The 20899-nt window shown below is 45.6% G+C and overlaps 1 protein-coding gene across 2 annotated transcripts in view; it reads left to right on the forward strand.

Moving 5' to 3' along the window:
- STAB2 (stabilin 2) overlaps positions 1-20899 on the forward strand; it is a 147812-nt gene that overhangs the window by 60018 nt on the left and 66895 nt on the right. Inside the window, exons 22-31 of one of the 2 annotated variants that reach the window (XM_014865791.3) lie at positions 282-393; positions 3096-3276; positions 5099-5192; positions 6439-6597; positions 10738-10833; positions 12545-12637; positions 15203-15250; positions 16720-16856; positions 17288-17402; positions 19497-19574. In XM_014865791.3, the coding sequence (XP_014721277.3) occupies positions 282-393; positions 3096-3276; positions 5099-5192; positions 6439-6597; positions 10738-10833; positions 12545-12637; positions 15203-15250; positions 16720-16856; positions 17288-17402; positions 19497-19574 (1113 nt within the window). The remainder of the gene's footprint in view (positions 1-281; positions 394-3095; positions 3277-5098; positions 5193-6438; positions 6598-10737; positions 10834-12544; positions 12638-15202; positions 15251-16719; positions 16857-17287; positions 17403-19496; positions 19575-20899) is intronic. The other variant, XM_070507167.1, reaches the window with a different exon arrangement.

Consider the following 20899-nt stretch of genomic DNA (forward strand, 5'->3'; position numbering starts at 1 on the left):
TAACCATTGTTTGGAGGTCCCAGTTCACCACTGTGACCCCCCACGCTTGAATGACCTCCCTTAAAGTTCTAAATCCTGGCTCAAGACTCCCAAATTTGTCACATTTTAGCTCCCTATCTGATACCAACATAACTCCACTTTCTGTGAGGAGTCCCAAAGGGTCGTTTCAGGCAGGACTGGATCTGAGTTCAAAGAAGTCAGGCCATGAAACGAACCCATCAGGGACTCCTTTACGGGTGTGTGCTGTCCTAACAGCCCATGGGGCCTGCCTTTGCCTGCAGTGTGTGGACGGCATTGGTGGCAATGGGACATGCATTTGCCAGGATGGCTTCCAAGGATCCCAGTGTCAGTTCTGCTCAGATCCCAATAAATACGGACCTCAGTGCGACAAAAGTAAGTGGCCCTTTGAAAGTTTCCTCTGCTCCTCTGCCAGCATCCCTGCTGCACTGCAGCAAGCTGATGGTGCAGGCCTGGTGGCATGTGCCCCTTTGCTTGGCATATGCCCTCATCACAGGGCATCTCTTAGGCACATGCCAGATTGTGGCCCCACCTGCAGAGTTTCTGTGACAGTAGGCCTGGGGTGGTCTCTGACAATTTACATTCCTAACAAGTCCCTAGGATGCCAACACTGCTGATTCAAGGCCCACACTTTGAAAACCAATCTCTTAAGGTTTCCTACATACCTGAAATCAGTTCCATATCAAGAAACAGACTCACTCCCTACCTTCAAACAGTTCTCTTCCATCCGCTCCTCCCTTTGCAAAATGTGTGACCTTGGGCAAGTTACTACATCTCTCTAGGCCTCCACTTCCCTCATCTATAAAATGGAGATAATAATAGTAACTACCTGGTAAGGTTAGTACAAGTTATAAGTGGAAAGCACTTGCCTTAGAACAATGCCTTGCACCTCACATGCACTAACAATACACTAGCTGTTATTAGCATCTATTATTGTGGCTGCTATTCTGAGTTCAGTGACATGAGTGTCATAAAGCTCGTAAGACATGTAGAAAGTTCAACAATAGGCATTGAAAAAATACTGTTAAGTAATCTTAGAAAATGCATTGTGCTCTTTAAAATGACATCATGTGTATATTTATGCTTATATATATATGTATGTATAGTTAGATGTATATTTCCAAGCTAGGATTAGAATTTAAGGATAGAATAAAAGGAGTAGATCAGGGTTTGCTGTGGAGTCAAATCAGCCTGGGGTTAAATCCCCACTCTGCTACTTACTGGCTGTATGACCCTCGAAAAAAGTCTCTCGTTAAGCCTCAGTTTCCCCACCTGTAAAATGAAAGTAATGCTGCTACCTACATCAGAAATTATTGATTATTAGATCCTAACTTAGGGCTTTAGCACAGACCTTGCACCTAGCAAGTAATCAATGAATGAAGCCGTTCCTATTACTATCACTAACTCCACTCATCTGTTACACATGCACAACCCTTCCCCTCTCTTACCTTGTCTGATCTTCACTAAGACCCCTCAAGATGGACGGGACTCCAGCACAGCAGAGTCAGGGCTGTTGATCCTGGTGTAATGATCATTTTGCCAAATAAAGTTTCTAAGAAAAAAAAATAAGGGTCTGTTCTAAAGCCTGCCGCCTTTGGCATTTTTACAAAGCCAGCAGGGCAGGCTGCGGAGGCCCCGGGCAGCGGCGGTGGGCGTCCTGCTCCAACGCCTCTCCTCCCGGATCTGTGGCTTCCCACCATCTCAGGCAGGGAAGCCTCCTCTTCGTTCCTGGTCTTATTCCTCAGAAATTAAGTCCTGACTTACGTAAAAGTTTATGAAAAGTCTTTTTTGTTTTAAATCTAGCTGTGCTTTTCCAGCCCCGCTCGCTGCATTTCCCTTCTCTCTCCTGGATGTTGGCTCCAAGCACCCACACGAGTTCCTCTCACCTCAGTCCCTCCTGGGGCAAAACCACTGATTCCTCCATTTCTGATGGTATTTGAGCCCCCAAATCCTTGCCACCTGCCTTTGAGAATCTGTGTGTCCTTGTTTTCATTCTCCCTTGCATAGGAGCCCGAGTCTGATGAGCTGGCTCATGTTGCAATTTTTTTTTTTAAGATTTTATTTTTCCTTTTTCTCCCAAAGCCCCCGGGTACATGGTTGTGTATTTTTAGTTGTGGGTCCTTCTAATTGTAGGATGTGGGACGCCGCCTCAGCATGGCCTGATGAGCAGTGCCATGTCCGTGCCCAGGATTCAAACTCAAGAAACCCTAGGCCACTGCAGCACAGCACACGAACTTAACCACTCGGCCATGGCACCAGCCCCTCATGTTGTAATTTTTAAACACCTATACTCAAAAGCAAAGTAAGCAGCTACAGTTTAAAATAATAACAGACATGTGGAAATGCCAGTTAATATACTGACCTACTGTGTTTACACATAGGCACTAATGGAAAGGAAATTTGAAGGCCTGAGTTCAAGTCCCTGTTTGGGAACTTAGCAGCAAGTAGACAATTTGCTTCAACTCTCTGGGCCTCAGTTTCCTCATTTGGAAAGTGGGCTGATAAAACTACCCACCTCCTGAGGCTGGTGATGATTTATGAGAGGGTACAGGTTAGAGGCTGGCCCCACGCCCAGAACAGTCAGTGTGCGAATACTGGCCATTAGTTATCATTGCTTTGCTGTGATAGAGAATGAAGAATAAATGTGTAAGCTACATCAAAGGCCATGCCAGCATGAGAAATCACTTCTATTTATTCCAGAATGAAAAGGTAAGAAATTTCCAGACTAAACTCTCCAGCCATGCAGGAGATGAAAATTGAGTCCCTCGGCCCCTTTCCTACCATCACAACCCACCCTCCCTCCCACAACCCCACACATACAGAGAACTAGCCTTGACATCAAGCTCTTCTCGTCCTTGATGGGACAGCCAGGCTCGCCAACAGCTGTCTCAGGCACGCTGGGAAACACTTGAGATGCTAGGAAATAGCATCCAGAGCCTTCCCTGCTCATCCCCAGGTTCTGCTCTGACAGGAGTGAGTGGGGAGAGAGGGGAGGTGGTCCCTGTCCTCCATGATCCGTGTGCTCCATGCTAAGCTTGTCCTCCAAGCCCTGAGGGTCCCTTTCCCTTCTCTTTCAGAATGTCTGTGCATCGACGGAATGTGTGATAACAGGGTTGACAGTGATGGGGCCTGCCTCCCCGGCACATGCAGAGCCGGCTCCACTGGGAGGTTCTGCCACAAGCAGACCTCAGCCTGCGGGCCCTACGTGCAGTTCTGTCACATCCACGCCACCTGTGAATATAGCAATGGGACAGCAAGGTAGGCCTGTGGAGGGCACCACCCTGAACGGCCCACAGCCACTGTGTCACCTACGGATAGATCCAACACATACCTAAACTCTTGGTAAATTAAGAACTGTTCTCTCCAGCTGCCACTGTGGCTTTTGTGGAGCAAACCTCAGACTGAGCTGGGTCTCCAATTGTAACCCTCCCTGCTTTGAAACTTACCAGCTGTGTGACTTTGGGCAAGTTACTTCACCTCTCTGAGCCTCTCTTTTCTCATCAGAATAATAAGGGTGATGCTGCCTGTCTAGCAGGGCAATTGTGGAGATTAGAAAAAATGAATGTAAAACTCCAGGGCTTGTACATCACGGGTGTTCAGTCATGGAAACTCTAATTATCATCATCACTCTGTCATTGGCTTTGATGAAAGGTAAAGGAGATTTGTCCACCAACTTTCCAAGCTTTAAAAACACCTTTACCTCCTAAGGCTGTTAATAATAACTTCGCTGTTAAAAGCATCTTATAGGAAATTGGGTCCTTGGTCATTGGATCACCATTTGTGTCCTTAATTCTAACATATGCAGTGGACTAGGGGTGGGGGAAAATGTCAGAGGAAATTTTCCTTTCTGGAATATCTAGCTCAAAAGCAGTAACCACCCAAAAAATTTCCTGGGAAATGCAGAGAAGGCCTGGAATTGTTGGTCCTATTTTATAGCACTTTTCTCAGTTTGTGCTTACGCAGTTCTTTCTTTGCCTATTACGGTCTGTCGGCCCCGCTAGACCGTAGGCTGCATGAAGCCGGGGACCTTTTCTCTTCCACGCTCGTAAGACAGAAATGCATCTTCCTAAGGAGCTAGGATCTACACCAGAGCAAAAGGCAAAAATCATAAGTCTTCAAAAGTGCCCATAAAACCTCACATCATCCACAAACAACTATCAACGTGGGTCTGTCTCTATCACATAACCTCAGGTCAGTCAACAAGCATTTGAACAAATCAACCTATTTCTTTCTTTGGGCATCAAAATATTTAGTTCCTCTAGGAGCCTTGATGCATGAACAATATTTCTTTTTAATTTTTGTGAAGCACAGTTGTGGTAGTGACGTGGGGCATGATGGAGCCGCAGGGTGGCCCAGGACCTATCGTGGCACCTCTCCCTCATAGGGCCCTCCAGAAATACCGCATGAACGAATGGCCCACATTCAATAGCAGAAGTATCATGGTGGAACATTTTGAGAGGAGCGTCTGAGAGGGTAAGGGGTCAGGAAACTGTGTCAGCTCACGGAATAGGGCGCCTGAGAATGCTGTGTTTGGGGCTGGGGAGGGGAACCTGAGGGACCAGAAAAGAGAAAGAGAGGAGGTCTCACCTGACCGTCATTTTCAAATATTTTAAGAACGTTGGCATAGAATTGAGAGTAGAGTTGTTCTCTGCCAAACCGGGTAAGAGAGCTAGAGTTATAAAGAGGTGGGTTCCAGTCCAAGAAGAGCAGAAAAGCTGCCAGAGCTTATAAGGTACAAGTGTGTGCAAGGGGCTGCCAACTGCTCCACGTGCATGAGCTCGTTGATTCTTCCTCACAGCTCTGTGAGGGTGACACTATGATTAGACCCATTGTCCAGAAGAGGAAACAGTCTCCCAGAGGTTAAGGGACTCGCCCAGGGTCACACAACTGCTTAGAGGTGGGGGCCTGGATCCCCAGCCAGGAGAGTCTGACTGCAGACCCCAGAAGTACCCGTGACACTGCTCCCCCAACAAAGGCAGGCTGTCCAGCCATGAACGGGAGCCCCTGCTGGCTGGCCTCCTCTGGGGGGCTGGTGCTTATGTTTCTGGGCCTGATTTCATGTACTCGCTCTTCTTTGCAGCTGTGTTTGCAAAGCAGGCTATGAAGGGGACGGCAGCCTCTGTTCAGAGACGGACCCCTGTGCGGGATCAACCCCGGGGGGCTGCAGCCGCAATGTGAGTGCTGATCTTCATTTCCAAGCGTCCTGGCTTTTTAGGAAATCCTGAGGGAAGGCCTTCCAAAAGGCAGTGTCTGATGGTTTTTCATGGCTCGAAGCACAATTGTGTGAACATTGCATTTTAAAGATGGTCCCCGCAGCCTCCTGTGAGCCTGCACTTCTTAAATCCAGTATGGTGGACGTGCCCCAGGTCCACATGTATGGGGGAGTTCTGGATTCTTAACAACCCAGCCTGAGAATCAGACACTGAGATCAGTAGTAATAAACTCTGAGTCAAACGCTACAGCTGACAAGCGACTCTAATGCACCAGATCTCGTTTGCTCCTCCCACCAACGCAATGAAGCAAATATTGTTATCCCCACTTGACTGATTAGGAAACTGAGGCTCAGGGGTGTTAAGTGACTTGCCCTGAGTTCTATAATTATCAGGAGAGTAGCCTGAACCCCATTGCTTTCACTAATACCTTTTCAATGTCGCCAGCCCCACCTGGCCCTAGTCACCGTCCTTCCTGCCCCACAGTTTACTAATGTATCTCCCTGAGCCTCTCTGGCCCACCCACATTGTGCACCCACAGCCGGAGCAGCTTGAAGTGGATCAGATCACGTTGTCCCACCCTGAAACCCCTTCAGGGACTGCCCCTGGCTCTGAGGATGAACTCAGAGGCAAACGCCTTGTCTCAGCCACCAGACTCCTCTTTTACCAGCCCTGCCCACTCAGACAGCCTCATCTCAACAGCTTAACTTGCGCCTCTCCCCCTCTCCCCGCTGGCCTTCAGCCTCCTGGTGTGGTCATCCTGGGAGGCCTGGGAGTTGGTACACTGGTTAGGAGCCTGGGCTCGAGCATCACATAGACCTGGGTTCATGCTTCTTTGTAGCTGTGTGACCTTGGGCAAGTTTCTTAACTCCTCTGAGCAGCTCTGTCATCTGTAAAATAGAGGTATAACAGTACCTTCCTCAAGATGATGGCTTACACCTGCAAAACATTAGGAACAGTCCCTGGCTCAATAAATAACAACAATGTTAGTAATGGTGACCATCAGCTGGCCAACACCAAGCAATTTTGCTTTTTTAACCATTTCATCTTTTCCATTGATCTCAATGCAAATGTTCATCTTAATCATTTCTATTGCACTCCATGCAAAAATGTGTTTCTAGCATGTACCTCTGGAAATCTTTTTTTGCTTTTAGAATCGTGTGTCTGGACTAAGGTTTGAAAGGTTTCGCTGCTTCTTTTTCTCCTGCAGGCAGAATGCATCAAAACTGGCGTGGGGACCCACACCTGCGTGTGCCAGCAGGGGTGGACCGGGGACGGAAGAGACTGTTCAGAAATCAATAACTGCCTGCTGCCCAGCGCTGGCGGCTGCCACGACAACGCGACATGTTTGTACGTAGGCCCAGGGCAGGTAGGTGTGACATGGTAGGGAGTAACGAGGACGCAGCATTCCTGCGGGGCTCTTTTTCCCCCCTGGACACAGAAATGCTTTGGCTAGAACTTTCTGCAACTTTTTGATCATCTGTAGCAGTAAGAATGGGTTGTCACAACAAACTTAGGATATAGGTACTATTTGTTTTTCACCTTTTGATCCCCTTCACCCATTTTGCCCACTCCCACCCTCCACTCTGGCAACCACCAATCTGTTCTCTGTATCTGTGAGCTCGGTTTTGGGGGCTTTTTTGAGATTTCACATATATGTGAGATCCTACGGCACTTGTCTTTCTCTCTCTGACTTATTTCACTTAGCGTAATCTTCTCAAGGTCCATCAGTGTTGTTGCAAATTGGCAAGATTTCATTCGTTTTCATGGCTGAATTATATTCCATTGTGTGTATATACTACGTCTTCTTTACTCATCCATCCATCAGTGGACACTTAGGTTGTTTCCACATCTTGGCTATTGTAAATAACGCTGCAATAAACACGGATGGGGGTCCAGATAGCTTTTCCAGTTAGTGTTTTGGTTTCCTTGGGATAAATACCCAGAAGTGGAATTGCTAGATCATATGCTATTTCTATTTTTAATTTTTTTAAGGAAACTCCATACTGTTTTCTATAGTGCCTGCACCAATTTACATTCCCACCAACAGTGTACAAGGGTTCGCTTTTCTCCATATCCTCGCCAGTATTTGTTATTTCTTGTCTTTTTGATGAGAGCCATTCCACAAGTGTGAGGTGACATCTCTTATGTTTTGTTTTGTTTTTTGAGGAAGATTAGCCCTGAGCTAACATCCGTGCCCCTCTTACTCTGTTTTATGTGGGGCGCCTACCACAGCATGGCTTGACAAGCAGTGTGTAGGTCCACCCCTGGGATCCAAACCAGAGAACCCCAAGCCTCCAAATTGGAGCATGTGAACTTAACCACTGCACCACCGGGCTGGCACCATCTCTTATGGTTTTGATTTACATTTCCCTGATAATTAGTGATGTTGAGATCTTTTCATGTACGTATTGGCCAGCTCTATGTCTTCTTTGGAAAAATGTCTATTCAAATCTTTTGCCCACTTTTTAATTGGATTTTTTTGTTATTTAACTCAAATAAGTGAGTTCTTTATATATCTCAGATATTAACCCCTTATAGGATTTGCAAACATTTTCTCTCATTCAGTAGGGTGCCTTTTCATTTCGTTGATGGTTTCCTTTGCTGTGCAGAAGCTTTCTAGTTTGATGTCGTTTCATTTGTTTATTTTTGCTTCTGTTGCCATGTGGATATGATATTATTATTCCATCTTATAAAAAAGTTGCCATGTGGGTATACTATTATTATTCCATTTATAAAAAGTAAATTGAGGCACAGAGAGGCTAAAAATACTTTGCTCATGTCGCACAGAAAATAAACCATGGTGCGAGATTCACACCCACATAGTCTGACTCCGGAGCTGCCCTCTTAGTCACTACCCTTGACCACACTTTATCTGTCTGTAGCACTCTACAGTTTGTTGATCACTTTTACCTAGCTTCATTTAAGGGAGACTGAGGCAGAGAAAGTTACTGCTTAGGAATTAATCGGCTCTGAGGGAGGTGATGTCAACTGTACTAGGACTGAGGCCATGGAAGAGTCCTGATGGTGAAGAGCTCACTGCAGTCTTATGCCTCGCCAAGCATTTGGCAAACAATTGCATTAGTTTTTGACTCACCTGAGTTGCCAGATTGCATTTGAGAAAGAAAAGAAAAAATTCCTTGGTATCTGTATTAGTTTGCTAAGGCTGCTGTAACAAAATGTCACTAACGGGATGGCATAGAACAAACAAGGATGTATTGTCTCACAGTTCTGGAGGCTAGAGGGCCCAGATCAAGGTGTCGGCCGGTTTGGTTCTTTGTAAAGGCTGTGAAGAAGAATCTGTTCCAGGCCTCTCTCCTAGCCCTGGGTGGTTTGCTGGCAATCTTTGGCATTCCGTGGCTCATACATGCAACACCCTGATCTCTGCCTCCATGTTCACGCAGCGTTCTCACTGTGTGTGCATCTGTGTCCAAATCACCCCTCTCCATGAAGACACCAGTCATATTGTGTTAGGGACCCACCCTCCTCCAGTATGACCTCATCTTAACTGAACTAATTACATGATAACATCCTATCTCCAAATAAGGTCACCTTCTGAGGTACTGGGGGTCAGGACTTCAGCATAGGAATTGGGCGGGGGACGCAATGCAACCCGTAATAGGATATATCCCCTCTCTGTTTTATCTTCTTTTCTGCAGACAAATCTGAAAATCATCCTGATGGGGGAGACGGAGGAAGAGAAAGGTCTTTCTATGGTGTTATATATGAAATAAAATAGACCATCTGTAGGATTCCCTTCAGTCGTTACTAGCTGGCTTGAAAACTTTTACATAGTGCAAATGGGCACAAATCCTAACTACCATGAATGTTTATTTTAAAAGACAAACTGTGTTGGGGTCAATATGTCAGGGGGTTGTCAGGGTTGGGGGTGCAGACAGTTGCTACCTCAAAACCAGGTGGAGAAGATGAAACACCTTTATTTTTAAGGTCTTGCCCTATCACGTGAAGTCGTATATAAGTGCGTGTGTATACATGCACACTTGCATATAAGATATACACACTTCATAAGATATACACACTTCCCTTACGAAGCATTCATAGTAGATAGTACTTATACGCTTAAAGAGAAAATTTTGTAAATAGAAGTTGTATTCCTTTCTTCCCACAGGCTAATGAGGTTTCCTTGCCTCACCTCTTGGGGTGCACGTAGCCGCTCTCTAGACCAGCCCCTCAATAACCCTTCTGCAATCGGACGCGCCTGCTTTCCCACCCCCGTGCGTTTCTCTGACATTTGCTCTCAGCTTGAATGGCCTCCCTGCTCCTCCCACCCTCTCTCAAGGTCCAGCCACGTCCGACTTCCCAGAACATGCCCAGCCCATCCCTCCTCCTCTGAACAGCAGCGGTCCTCCTCACGGAAGCATCTTGTGTGCCAGTTTATCCAGAACACTTATAATATCTCATGTTGTCCAGCCTGTAGTAAGACTGGACTCTTCTTATTTACGCTGTATGTACTTACGCTTTGTCTTCCTCTCGAAACTGAAAGCAGCATAAAGGTCCGTTGCTGGTTCTATAATAGTCATTCAATACCTGTGCTCTTTATCTCTTGAAGAGATTACTCCTCTTATCATTGCTTTAAATTCAAAAGAATGCTTGCTAATGGAAGACACTTTGGAAAATGAAAAAGTAGAGAAAAAAGTTAAAATCATTCACAAAGCCCTCACAATCACCACTTGTATGCTGATATATTTTTTCCTTCTGGTCTTTTTAATGTGTGGGTTTTTATTCCTTTACACTTGTGCAATCAGTTACAGTTTTGTTTGGTTCCTACTCTGCACTTAACACAAACATTTTCCCCATTTTGTCACACAACCCATCATCATATTTAGTAGCTGCATGATCAGGGCCACTGCTTCTGTGATATATTTTGTGTCCTGCACAAAATACCCAGCCTCAGGGGCAAGTGGGGCTGAAATCCAGCCTGCATCCTGCTCACCAAGGTAGGTACCTGCTGTAGGCCTAAACTTTCTCAGAAGGAGGGGACGTTTTTATTGCATGAAGATGCTGTCCACCTCTAAGCCGCTTCCCATAGGTTATCCATGTAGAGGTGGTGCCTTACTCAAATTCACCTGCTCAGAGGGGATGCCTGTCCTAAATTACACAAAGTGCCTCATAGACTAGCTGTGGCCCTGTGCATGGATCTCCACCAAGTGTATGCCCCATGGCTTACTTTACCTTTCCCTCTTGGACGGAGGGGCCAATTTTTCCAATATGATGCTCTTTAGGGTCTAAGTTCTCTGAGACTCTCCCTATAGCCCTTCTGGGGTAATGAATTCAAAAAGAAAGTACCAGATTGGGAACTGTAACATAGAACGTGGAGACCAATAGCTCTGGAATCTGAAGTGTAACAAACAAAAGACATGAACACTATTCTCTAGGTGGGCCAAACAACTATGGCTTCCATAGCTCATTTTTCAGTTCCAAGTGAGGGCAAGGCATGGAAGGCAGTTGTTTTCAATAATCCCCTTTGTCTCTGTTCTTGGAATTACAGAATGAATGTGAGTGCAAGAAAGGATTTCGAGGCAATGGGATTGACTGTGAGCCAATAACTTCATGCTTGGAACAAACTGGGAAATGTCATCCACTGGTGAGTTACTTGATTTCTTTTATCCTTACTTAAAAAAAAAATTACTCGAGAAAGAAAGAAGGTTAGGTTATTTCTTATTTGGGCCAAGCAACGAACAAAATCTTTCTTACTCCCAAAGGGAGTTCCTATGCAGAATGTGAGTAGTTATTGCAACTTTCACTCCATTCCGAAGCTTGGAAAAACCAACATATGATTGCCAAATAAAATATAAGATTCCTGGTTAGATGTGAATTTCAAATAAATAACAATCCTTCAGCACAAGTATGTCCAAAATATTACATAGGGCAAATTTATACTAAAAATTATTTATCATTTATTTAAAATTCATATATAAGTTGGTGTCCTATATTTTATTTGCTAAATCTGGCAACTCTAAACCAACAGGATAGTTTAAAGGATAACTAGACTCCCATTTTGCATGTCATATTAAAATTTTACCCAAAATATTGGTGAAAATGCCCATTCAAGGGTAAGGTGTGCGTTGTGCCTAAATTATGAAACAGTAGGCAAAGATATTAGAGCTGGTCATTTTCATGTTTTCAAAAGAACATCCACTAAGCACCCAACATCGGAACCAACAAAGACGACACCTTAGTCTCAGTGCTTTCGATGCAAGTAACAGAATCCACGCAAATACTGAAGCAAAAAAGGGATTTGTTGGGAGTACCCCAGAGTAGCTCCTTGGGCAGGAAGTACAACTAGACCTCCCAGGTACCCAGAACGAGGACCTGAAGACACCAGGTTTAATGCAGATTCTTCCCCCAATTCCCCGAGACGATGCTCTCTCTCATTTTGCTTCTCCCTGTGTACTTGCTTTCTCTCTGTCTGTCTGTCTCTGTGTCTCTCTCCCAACTGTAAATGCCTCTCTGTGCATCTGGGGGCACACAGCTCCCTGTTTTTAGAGCAACATCACTCCCCCCCCACCAGTGATGCCCACTAACTTACCAGCTCCCCATGTCCCAATTCCAAATCATAGGAGAAAGGAATTGACCGGCCCAGCTGGGTCCCGATATCCACATATGAGCCGGTCAGTTATGGCCAGGGAGTGGGGTGACGTATTATGAACATGGCTGCCAGGACCCACCCATAGTATGTACGTGGTGGGTGGAGGGCTATTTTCAAAGAAGAAAAGATGGAGGGAGATGCCCCCAAAGTATCTGTTACCCAAGAATTATGAGAGCACTTCATAAAGTGAACGAGCTCCAACACTCTTGCTTAATTTAAGCCCAGGCAAGCCCTGACAGCGCAAACATGAGAAGTTATGGCGACTTTCATTTCATTCCAGAGGTTGGAAGAACCAACATTGAGTTGATAGGTAAAATACGTGACACAAGTTAAATCTGAATTTCAGATACACGATGAGTCCTTTTTCCACACAAATATGCTCCCAAATATTACATGGGACATACTTATACTAAAACGTATTCATTTATCTGAAATTCAAATTAACTGAGTGTCCTGTATTTTCACTTGCTCAATCTGGCAGGGATGAAAAGAAAGAATTTAATTGTGGTTAAATAGAAGCTGCGTGAAATACGCAGACGGGAGCCTTTCGTTGCAACACTGAAGGGTCCGCGGGTCTCCTTCCATCCTTCAGCCCCAGATGCAGTTCTCACCTTAGATGCAGCCTGAGGTCTCACGGGCCGACGTAACTCCAATCTAACTGTTCAGTCAGGAAAGCAAACAATTTCCTCCCTCTTCGTTTTATCAGGCAACTTGTCAGTTTACTTCTGGCATCTGGAGCTGTGTTTGTCGAGAGGGCTATGAAGGAGATGGCCTTCTGTGCTATGGAAATGTAGCAGTGGTAAGTCATCCGAGACGAACTCCAGTATCGAAGATAAAGACAAGACTCTTTAAAACAAAAACAAAAAAAACCCCTCTTAACCAGGATGCCTTTAAACTGCTCTACCAATCATTCGCTCTGGGAGATTTCATAGGAAGCAACTTCCCTCTTGCAGATGGCAAATCTGTGGGCCACAAATTTTCTACAGGCTGACGGGAGCTAACTTTTAGTTGGCGCCTTCTGTGTACCAAGCAGTCTTGTCTTCCCTTTCTTGCCATTCTACCTCTTTCCGTTCCCAAACTTCCCAAATAAGCAAATAATTGGCCCCTGCTGAGCCCCCTGCGGGTTCCTGCCTGGTTTGTGTACCTCCTATGGGTCCCCGGAACATCCTGTGCTTACCCCTATCCCGGGTGTGTGTGTGTACATGTGTGTGTAAGAACCCCTCTGCGTACCAGGCCTCTTACTAAACCCGAAACCTCACAACAGCCCTCGGAGGCTGATGCTATTATTATGCCCGTTTTATAGATGAGGAAACTGAGAGCCTAAGCAAAGATGCCTAAGGCCCCTCAGCTGTCTAAGCGCAGAGCCCAAGCGCGTGACCACCTGTGTAGAATATTCCATCCGTGTAGTGCACGGCACACCGGATGGCCGTTGAGTGTCCATTTGTCTATCCCCCCACCAGCGGACTGTAAACTCTCAAGGGCAGGGCTTTGTCTTGTTCCCTGCTTCCCTCCCACTGTTCATAAAGGTTTGTTGAAATGAGAAATAAAGTTAACTGATGAACTTTCTCATCCCTTACTTTTTGTTCAGCTCCCTGCAGCCTGGTCCCTGCCCCTCCTCTCATCAGCAACCACTTGGCTCACAATCCCCAGGATGGCAACCTGCCCCAAACTAAGAGGGTCACCTGAGTCCTTGTTCCCGAGGGCTGGCTGCAGCATCTGACCCTTAGCCTCCCTGCCTGTTCAGGGTCATTCCCACCCTTCACTTGACACTGTTCCTTCTACTCACGGCATCGGGCCCAGGAGCTGTCTCCTGACACCCAGACCGTGGAGAGTAGACCCTACACTTTCCCTGCACTGTCTGTGGGCCACATTTCCTACAACCTTGAAACTCTAAACCCTGCTTTCACGATGACCCTCTCCTCCCACGGAAAATAAGCCGAAGTCCGTGTCCTCAGCCTGGCGCTCCCGGCATCTTCACACGACCTCAACTCACTTTTCTTCCAAATAGCTTAGCTTAGCCTTAGCTTAGCTGTGGCTTTCCCAGCTCCATGCCGGGTCTGATCCCATCTCCCCTGGACCCAGTCTCTGGGCTCTCTGCCGTCAGTCCGGGTCAAACTCGTGCCCTCCCCTCCCGTAAAGCAGCCCCTTAAGGGATTACACAATCATCTCAGCTCTTGTCCTTATCCATTTACTCATATACTTTTTACCAGGTATTTACTAACATTTAATAACCTCGGCTACTTTCAAAAAGGAATTGAAACAGCTTGGGGAAGTATTGTCTTTATGTAAATTTTCATATAAATGTTATTGCCATTTTCATGGTGTTCAAGAGTTTAAAAATGTTTTCACATACACTAACGCATGTAATGTTCATAATCCCAGGAGCAAGGCATCATCCTATTCATTTTTAAGATAAGGCACTTGAGTTCTCAGAGAGGTTAAGTGACTTGCCCAAGATCACACAGCTGGTAAATGGCGGACCTAAGAACTGAACCCAGTCTTTTTTAACTCAAAAGTCCAAAGCTTTCTTTACTCTATCGCACCTCCAAACATCACTGATCTACTGGCACAGTTGGTTATCTTTTCAAGTCTTAACTTCCCCAAAACAACTGTAAGTTGTGTAAGAGCAGGGCGATCTTTCCCCGTTTATATGTTATATCTTCCCTTCACTCCGACCCAGTGCCAGTCATGGCAGTTCGATACATATGTTCATTAATAAATTCCACGGTGGATAAATTAAAAATCAGAGTGGCTGAAGCTCACTGAGCATGCCCTGCATGCCGGCCTCTCTCATAAGCACTTTAAAAACATTAATTCCTTCAATTCTCACATCGACCCTATGAGTTGGACCTTTCCTTATCCCCATTTTACAGATGAGAAAATTGAGGCCCAGAGAGATTAAGTAACTTGCCTAAGGAACTAGGAAAAGGCCAAACCAGAATGAAAACCGGGTGGTTTGGCCCCGGGTTCCAAGCCACTACACACCACTGGCTCTGAAAGGCGCCTGTTTACTGAGCTCCGTGACCCTCTGTAGGGGTGGATGGCCGTGTTCTTACAACCTAAATTCTGATTTGGGAGACCTTCAGTTGTTTCATTTGAAGTTTGGGGGTTACTTTTTTGCTGTGAATATAGAAGATAATTGAACCACTAAGCATGAAAGAAACACGCACCTCGGGCAACGTGGGAATTCAATGGCTGGAACACCCCTTCATGTCGGCTCAGCGAGGCTGGCAAGGAAAGCGAGCCCAGCCCCGGGAAGCTCAGAGCAGGCCACCCAGAAATGCGCTGTGATCGTGCTGCTCATTGTGCCCTCGCTCATGTGCTCTCTCCTCTCTCCCTCCCGCCCCTGCACGATATGAATAAGGAATTGTCATTTCTCTCCGCGGCAGCTGTATTTAACCAGTGGCTGAATGTGAGTACCTTTGTTAGAATCCAGGATTGGGAATGTATGTAATTTTAGAAATCTGGAATGTGTTTCATAGAAAACTGAAAATGCAGCTGGTCAGAAGGGAGGGCCATTGTCTAGAGCAGTGACTCTCCACCCTGCCTGCACTTTTAGAAGCACATGGAACACATTTTTTAAATAGCCGGGCCTGGGCTCCCACCCCCAGACACCGAATTGACTGGTCAGAGGCTTGCCCGGGGCATCAGCGTATTTTAAAATCTCCCCCGGTGATTCTAACATGCCACCAGGGCTAAGAACTTCTTGTCAAGGATGAGCTGGGGTGGTCAGCTTTTCAGCCAATTCAAATATAGATGTATAGCTTCATTCGTCACAGAGGTCTTTCTGGAAAAGTCGACATAATTTATCATTATAATTCACCAAGTCAGACTTGGGATTTATAGGTGCAATCTGGGATACTTCATATGTGCTTAGCTCTCAGCCCAGCATGCCCAGAGGCGCTTTTGCCTCTCCCTTGGAAAGTTCTAGAACAAAGAAGCCAATCTTCACTCTCTGCAGTTGTCTGACTCTCTGTCCTCTTTGCCTGAGTGGACCAAGGTGGCTGGCCCAGCCGGCCATCGCGACAGGTGGTTTATCCCCTTTAAAAAGACATGTGCCAAGATCTGTAGTGCCTGGTCAGCACCCACTCCAGGACAGCTGCTCTGACCCCACTAGATGGAAGAGCAGAAACTGCGAGTCCTACTGCACATGCAGATTTCCGTATAGACCAACCCCATATGCGTAAGCTCGCCCAGTGGTGTAGTGCACCAGGTCACCCAAGCTCGCGACAGCTCATCTTTCCCAACTCCACTTTCAATGCCGTCATGTTCATAGCTTGAAATCAGCCATGGTAGGAGTACTTACACCACAGAAATCAGGGAGCACTGCAAACCAGGGCTTTTGTTGTTTGTTTGTTTTTCCTGGAGAGCTGGTTGTTAAACATAAGCACACCACTGCTTCTACCCAGAACTAGCTCTACGTAAGAATGAAAAGTAGGTAAAGTTTGACTCCGGGCCTCCAGTCTCTCTCCCATGCTAAAACTGTTCCCATAATCTTCCTACCATCCGTATTCCAAAGGCATCCAAGGATTCTTAAGGTTCTCTGCAAGTACACACGCATACACGTGCGTACACTCATAATCCTATCAAGACTATTCCCTGACTCTTCATTTAGACTAAAGTGTAAATGACTGATAATGACTCAAAATGTGACCTGATGAGGAAAATTTGCCTTTTGACAAGGCTCACATATTTAAATAAAAGGAATGAGTCTCAGAAGGGAAGTTGAGGCATCAGCCAGTGGTGGGAAGGTCACTAGGACCTTCCCAGTATCCCTGAAATTACATCACATGGGAGATTGTCATCTCTGCCAACCATTAAGTCCACCTTGTTTGTCCCCTAACATGAGTCAAGCCACTTTCTCTTCCTTCTGTGATTCAGAATGCTTCTCTACAACCCCTGCTGTCAGCCGCCTCCAACCTCACTGTCCTCGTGCCCTCCCAACAAGCTATCGAGGACATGGACCAAGAGGAGAAAGCCTTCTGGTTGTCCAGGAGCAATATTCCAGCCCTAATAAGGTAGGTATTATGTATTTTATTCCTCACGATATCGTACTGACGTCAGTGTGAATGCAGTTCAATGGAGGGAAGCCACATGCTCCTTCAGATCCATGGACCCAAACAGGTTCTGGGACTCCCCTCACCTCCTTCCCCCGGGACGGTAACAGTGGACATTATTGACAGCCAACTCTCTGCTAACTGCATTACACATAGCTCAGTTCCTCCTCCCAACCACCCTATGAGATAGGCATTATAATTCTTTCCACTTTATAGATGTGGAAACTGAGGCACAGGGTGATAAGTAACTAACCCAAGGTGCCCTGGCTGACCATTGCAGGAGAAGATTTAGAATGTGGTGGTCTGGCTCTAGAATCTCCTCTCTGAACTACTCAATGATCCTGCCTCACGCACTGGTACTTCATCACAGCCCTTATGGCCTCTTGTTTTAGATACCATACGCTACCAGGCACGTACGGAGTGGCAGATCTGCAGGCTCTGTCATCTTCTGACATGCTGGCAACGTCCTTGCAGGGCAGCTTCCTTCACCTGGCGAAGGCAGATGGGGTAAGAGAGCGTGGTAATTTGTTTAGTGGAAACACGTCACCTGTGTTCATATTGTAGTTTGAAAGTTTTTGTTATGGAAATTTCCAAACATGAGCAAAAGAGAGACCAGAGTAGAACCTCCAGCCTCCGTGTAGGCAGCACCAGCTTCAATAATTATCAACATATATTGATACATGAGCACACACACACACACACACACAGTTCCTCTGTAGCAATGATCCTGTAAAATGTGGCCCTTTGCCCACTGGTTGGCCACAAGGCTCTCCCTGACAGACCACAGACTGATCTAGAAAGGCAAACCTTTCCATCCTTCTGGGTGAAGGCTGTGTAATTTCACAACTTTGATTTTTATATCTGGTTAACTAAGAGCTGGCTACTGGTAAGCTACTAATCGAGTCATTATATTTTACTAAAATTTGATATTAAGTTAGAGCCAGTCAGTCAACAAAGATTTGTTGAGCGCCTGCCATGCGCTGGAGTTAGGGCAGTGCCCGGGGAGGAGCCGAGCCCTGCGGAAGTCACCTTCCGGCACTCACAACAGTGGGTCAGGACTGCGGTCAGTCTTCCATGAGCAAGTCCGGCTGCCCTGCGGCACGGGGCAGTGTTTTAAAACTCTTCCTATGAATGGCACAAGACGAGAATGAAGATTCTGCTGCAAAGCGGGAACTGCTGCCTCAGTGGACCATGGGCCACGGTCAAAAATGTCTGAGAATTACCGCTCTAAACATTCCTTCCTACTCCTCGGTGTGAGCGCTATGAAAAGGGTCTATGCTGAGTGTTACCTAAATGTGTGTGCTTCGTCACATAATTCCTTTTAGAAAACGTTAAAGAGTTACATGCAGTCCCACGGATTCTTTGCATATTACATGCATATGTCAGACAATGGGGTTATTTCCCATCAGTGTTTTAAATCAGTGATTCTCTCAGCAAGCATTAACTGAACGCCCACCTGGGCAGGCTCATCCCAGGCTCTATGGATTCAAAGATAAATCCATCAAGACCTCTGACCCGGAGGAGCTCACCATCAAAGACACATTTGTAATGAGTTCATTCCTATGTAAATGTCTTCCTTTAACCAGAAAAGATGTGCAAGGTGGCCAGGAATGTTTCCTTCAGGGCCTCTGCTGACTCACTTGGGAGGTGCTCGGGGTGAAAGAAGTCCCCTCGGCACCCAAGGTCCCCAGGAGGAATTTCAAATAAAGGGTAATGGTGGGGAGACGAGGAGAGGAAGCAGAGAGGGAGGAGCCCAGTGGTGTCACGGTTGGTGGGTGGCTAGGTAGGTGGGTAGGTTGGGTTTGACTTAGCTCCCTTCCCCATGTAGTTAATATTCTTAAAAAGTCGTTGGATTCTGAGCAGGAAAGTCAATTGCTCTCTGTAACTGCGTGCTAGGGCTGCGATAACGATGTGCCACAAACTGGCTGGCTCAGACAACAGAAATTTTTGTCCCACAGTTCTGGACACTAGAAGTCCCAGATCAAGGGGTGGGCAGGGTTGGCTCCTTCGGAGGGCTGTGGAAGGAGCTGTCCCAGGCCCTCTTGCAGATGGCCGTCCTCATGTTCACAAAACTTTCCCCCTGTAGAGCCGTCTGTGTCCAGACTTCCTCTTCTTATAAGGACACGAGTCATATTGGATTAGGGTTCACCCTAACGACCTCATCTTAACTTGATTACCTCTGTAAAGACCCTATCTCCAAACAAGGTCACATTCTGACGTACTGGAAGTTAGGACTCCAATACATGAATTTTGAGGAGGGAGGGAACACAATCCAACCCACAACACTGTCTACAGTACTTTTCAAACAGCAGGAACTCCTTACTGAGCTTCAACCAGTACTTTTTTAATGAAATAGAAAAGAGTGGAATAGAATTCGTGATGAGCTGCCTCCCACATAGTAGATGAAAGTACTATTGCATTTTCAGTGTGTGTGTGTGTGTGATGTCTAATGGGTTACAACTTAAAGATACTTCTAACTGTAGGTCATGGTCCAAAAGTGGGAAGGTCACTGTTGCTCAAAAAGTGGAAAATCCAGAAATAATCTCAATCCCTAGGTGTACCGTATGGTGATTCCCTTTCCCGTGTGGTTTGCATTCACAGAATATCACAATTGAAGGGGCATCCATTGTGGATGGCGACAACGCAGCCACCAATGGAGTGATACACATCATCAATAAGGTACAAAATTCCATCCTCCGACACAGGTAGCATCTCTTCTCCCTTTGTTATTTATCTTCATGGACACTATCATTTTTAGGAAAAAAAAAAAAAAGACTTGGCCTTAATGTAAAAGGAACTTGTATTGTGCTTCATTATTGTTATTTTAAAACCATCTGGAGGCTCTATTCATTCAGCCCCAGTTACCATTTACTCAGCCTATATTCTGCAGCAGGCGCTATATCAAATGTGGCCCCATGTATTTCTTATTTATGGGAATGTTTTACCAGGTACACGAGAACCTTAGTATTGGGAAGTCCATACGTCCCAATGGGATATAGTCAAGAACTGGAGGAGAGACAAGTGCTTATGTGTCACTGTTTCACGCCCCTCTCTGCATTATTGCACCCTAAAAAGATGAGCTAGAGAAGGCCCTAGAAAAAAATGCAAAAGAGTAGAAAAAGTATTGTGAAATTTTCATTTGCTTCTAAGACAGAATTCAACAGTTCTCAAAGGTATGAAAAAGAAAAGGCATAATGGGAAATGGGCTTTAAGCCATCTTATAAATTTACTAGATTAGGATCTTCATTTAAAATTAAAGTTAGAATTTAGGATATATTGGGAAGTTTTGAAAAGTGGAAGATGAGAAAAGGCAATTAACTGATTGCATTTTAACTAAAATTATTCTCCCTTGGCACTTACAGATTCACTTTTTGATTTTAAGTTACAGAAAAGGTTAGCTATTTCCATTTAGAAAAGAGAGGCTATTATAAGACTCCTGGGTGCGTTATTTTAAATAATTGCAAAGACCTTGCAATTCTCTTGTATTATCAAGAGGTATTAAGACAAGATTTTTGGAGAAAGTGATTCATCACTCCCAGGGGACTCTGCTGAAACGGTTTATGGCTCCATATGATGCAAAGTAACATTACTTATCAAGAGTATTTTTCTTCTCCAGTCCTGACTCTCCAAAGTACTAAAAAACCTTTTTTAAAAAACATAAAATTACCCCTCATTATTATTTATATTTTTGATGAACACAGCCCCATTAGTGGAACGGCACGTCCACTCATCTCCTGTACTGAGTGTTATTATCATGGAGCCAGTTCAAGTCCCACTTTCTCTGTGAGGCCTTCCCTGAGCCCTACAGCCCATAATACTAAGATTGACATAGTTTCAAGAGGGTAAGATCTAGAGTCATACAGAATCTGAGTTCAGGCACTGAGCTAGCTGCGTGAGCTTGGGCAAGTTACACAACCTCTCTGAGCCTCATTTTTCTTCCCCTGTGAGGCTTAAACAACACCCTGTTTCTCCATGTCTGCTGCCTAGTGGGACCTCAGTAAATG

This window comes from Equus asinus, chromosome 4, assembly GCF_041296235.1.
Source record: "Equus asinus isolate D_3611 breed Donkey chromosome 4, EquAss-T2T_v2, whole genome shotgun sequence".
NCBI lineage: Eukaryota > Metazoa > Chordata > Mammalia > Perissodactyla > Equidae > Equus > Equus asinus.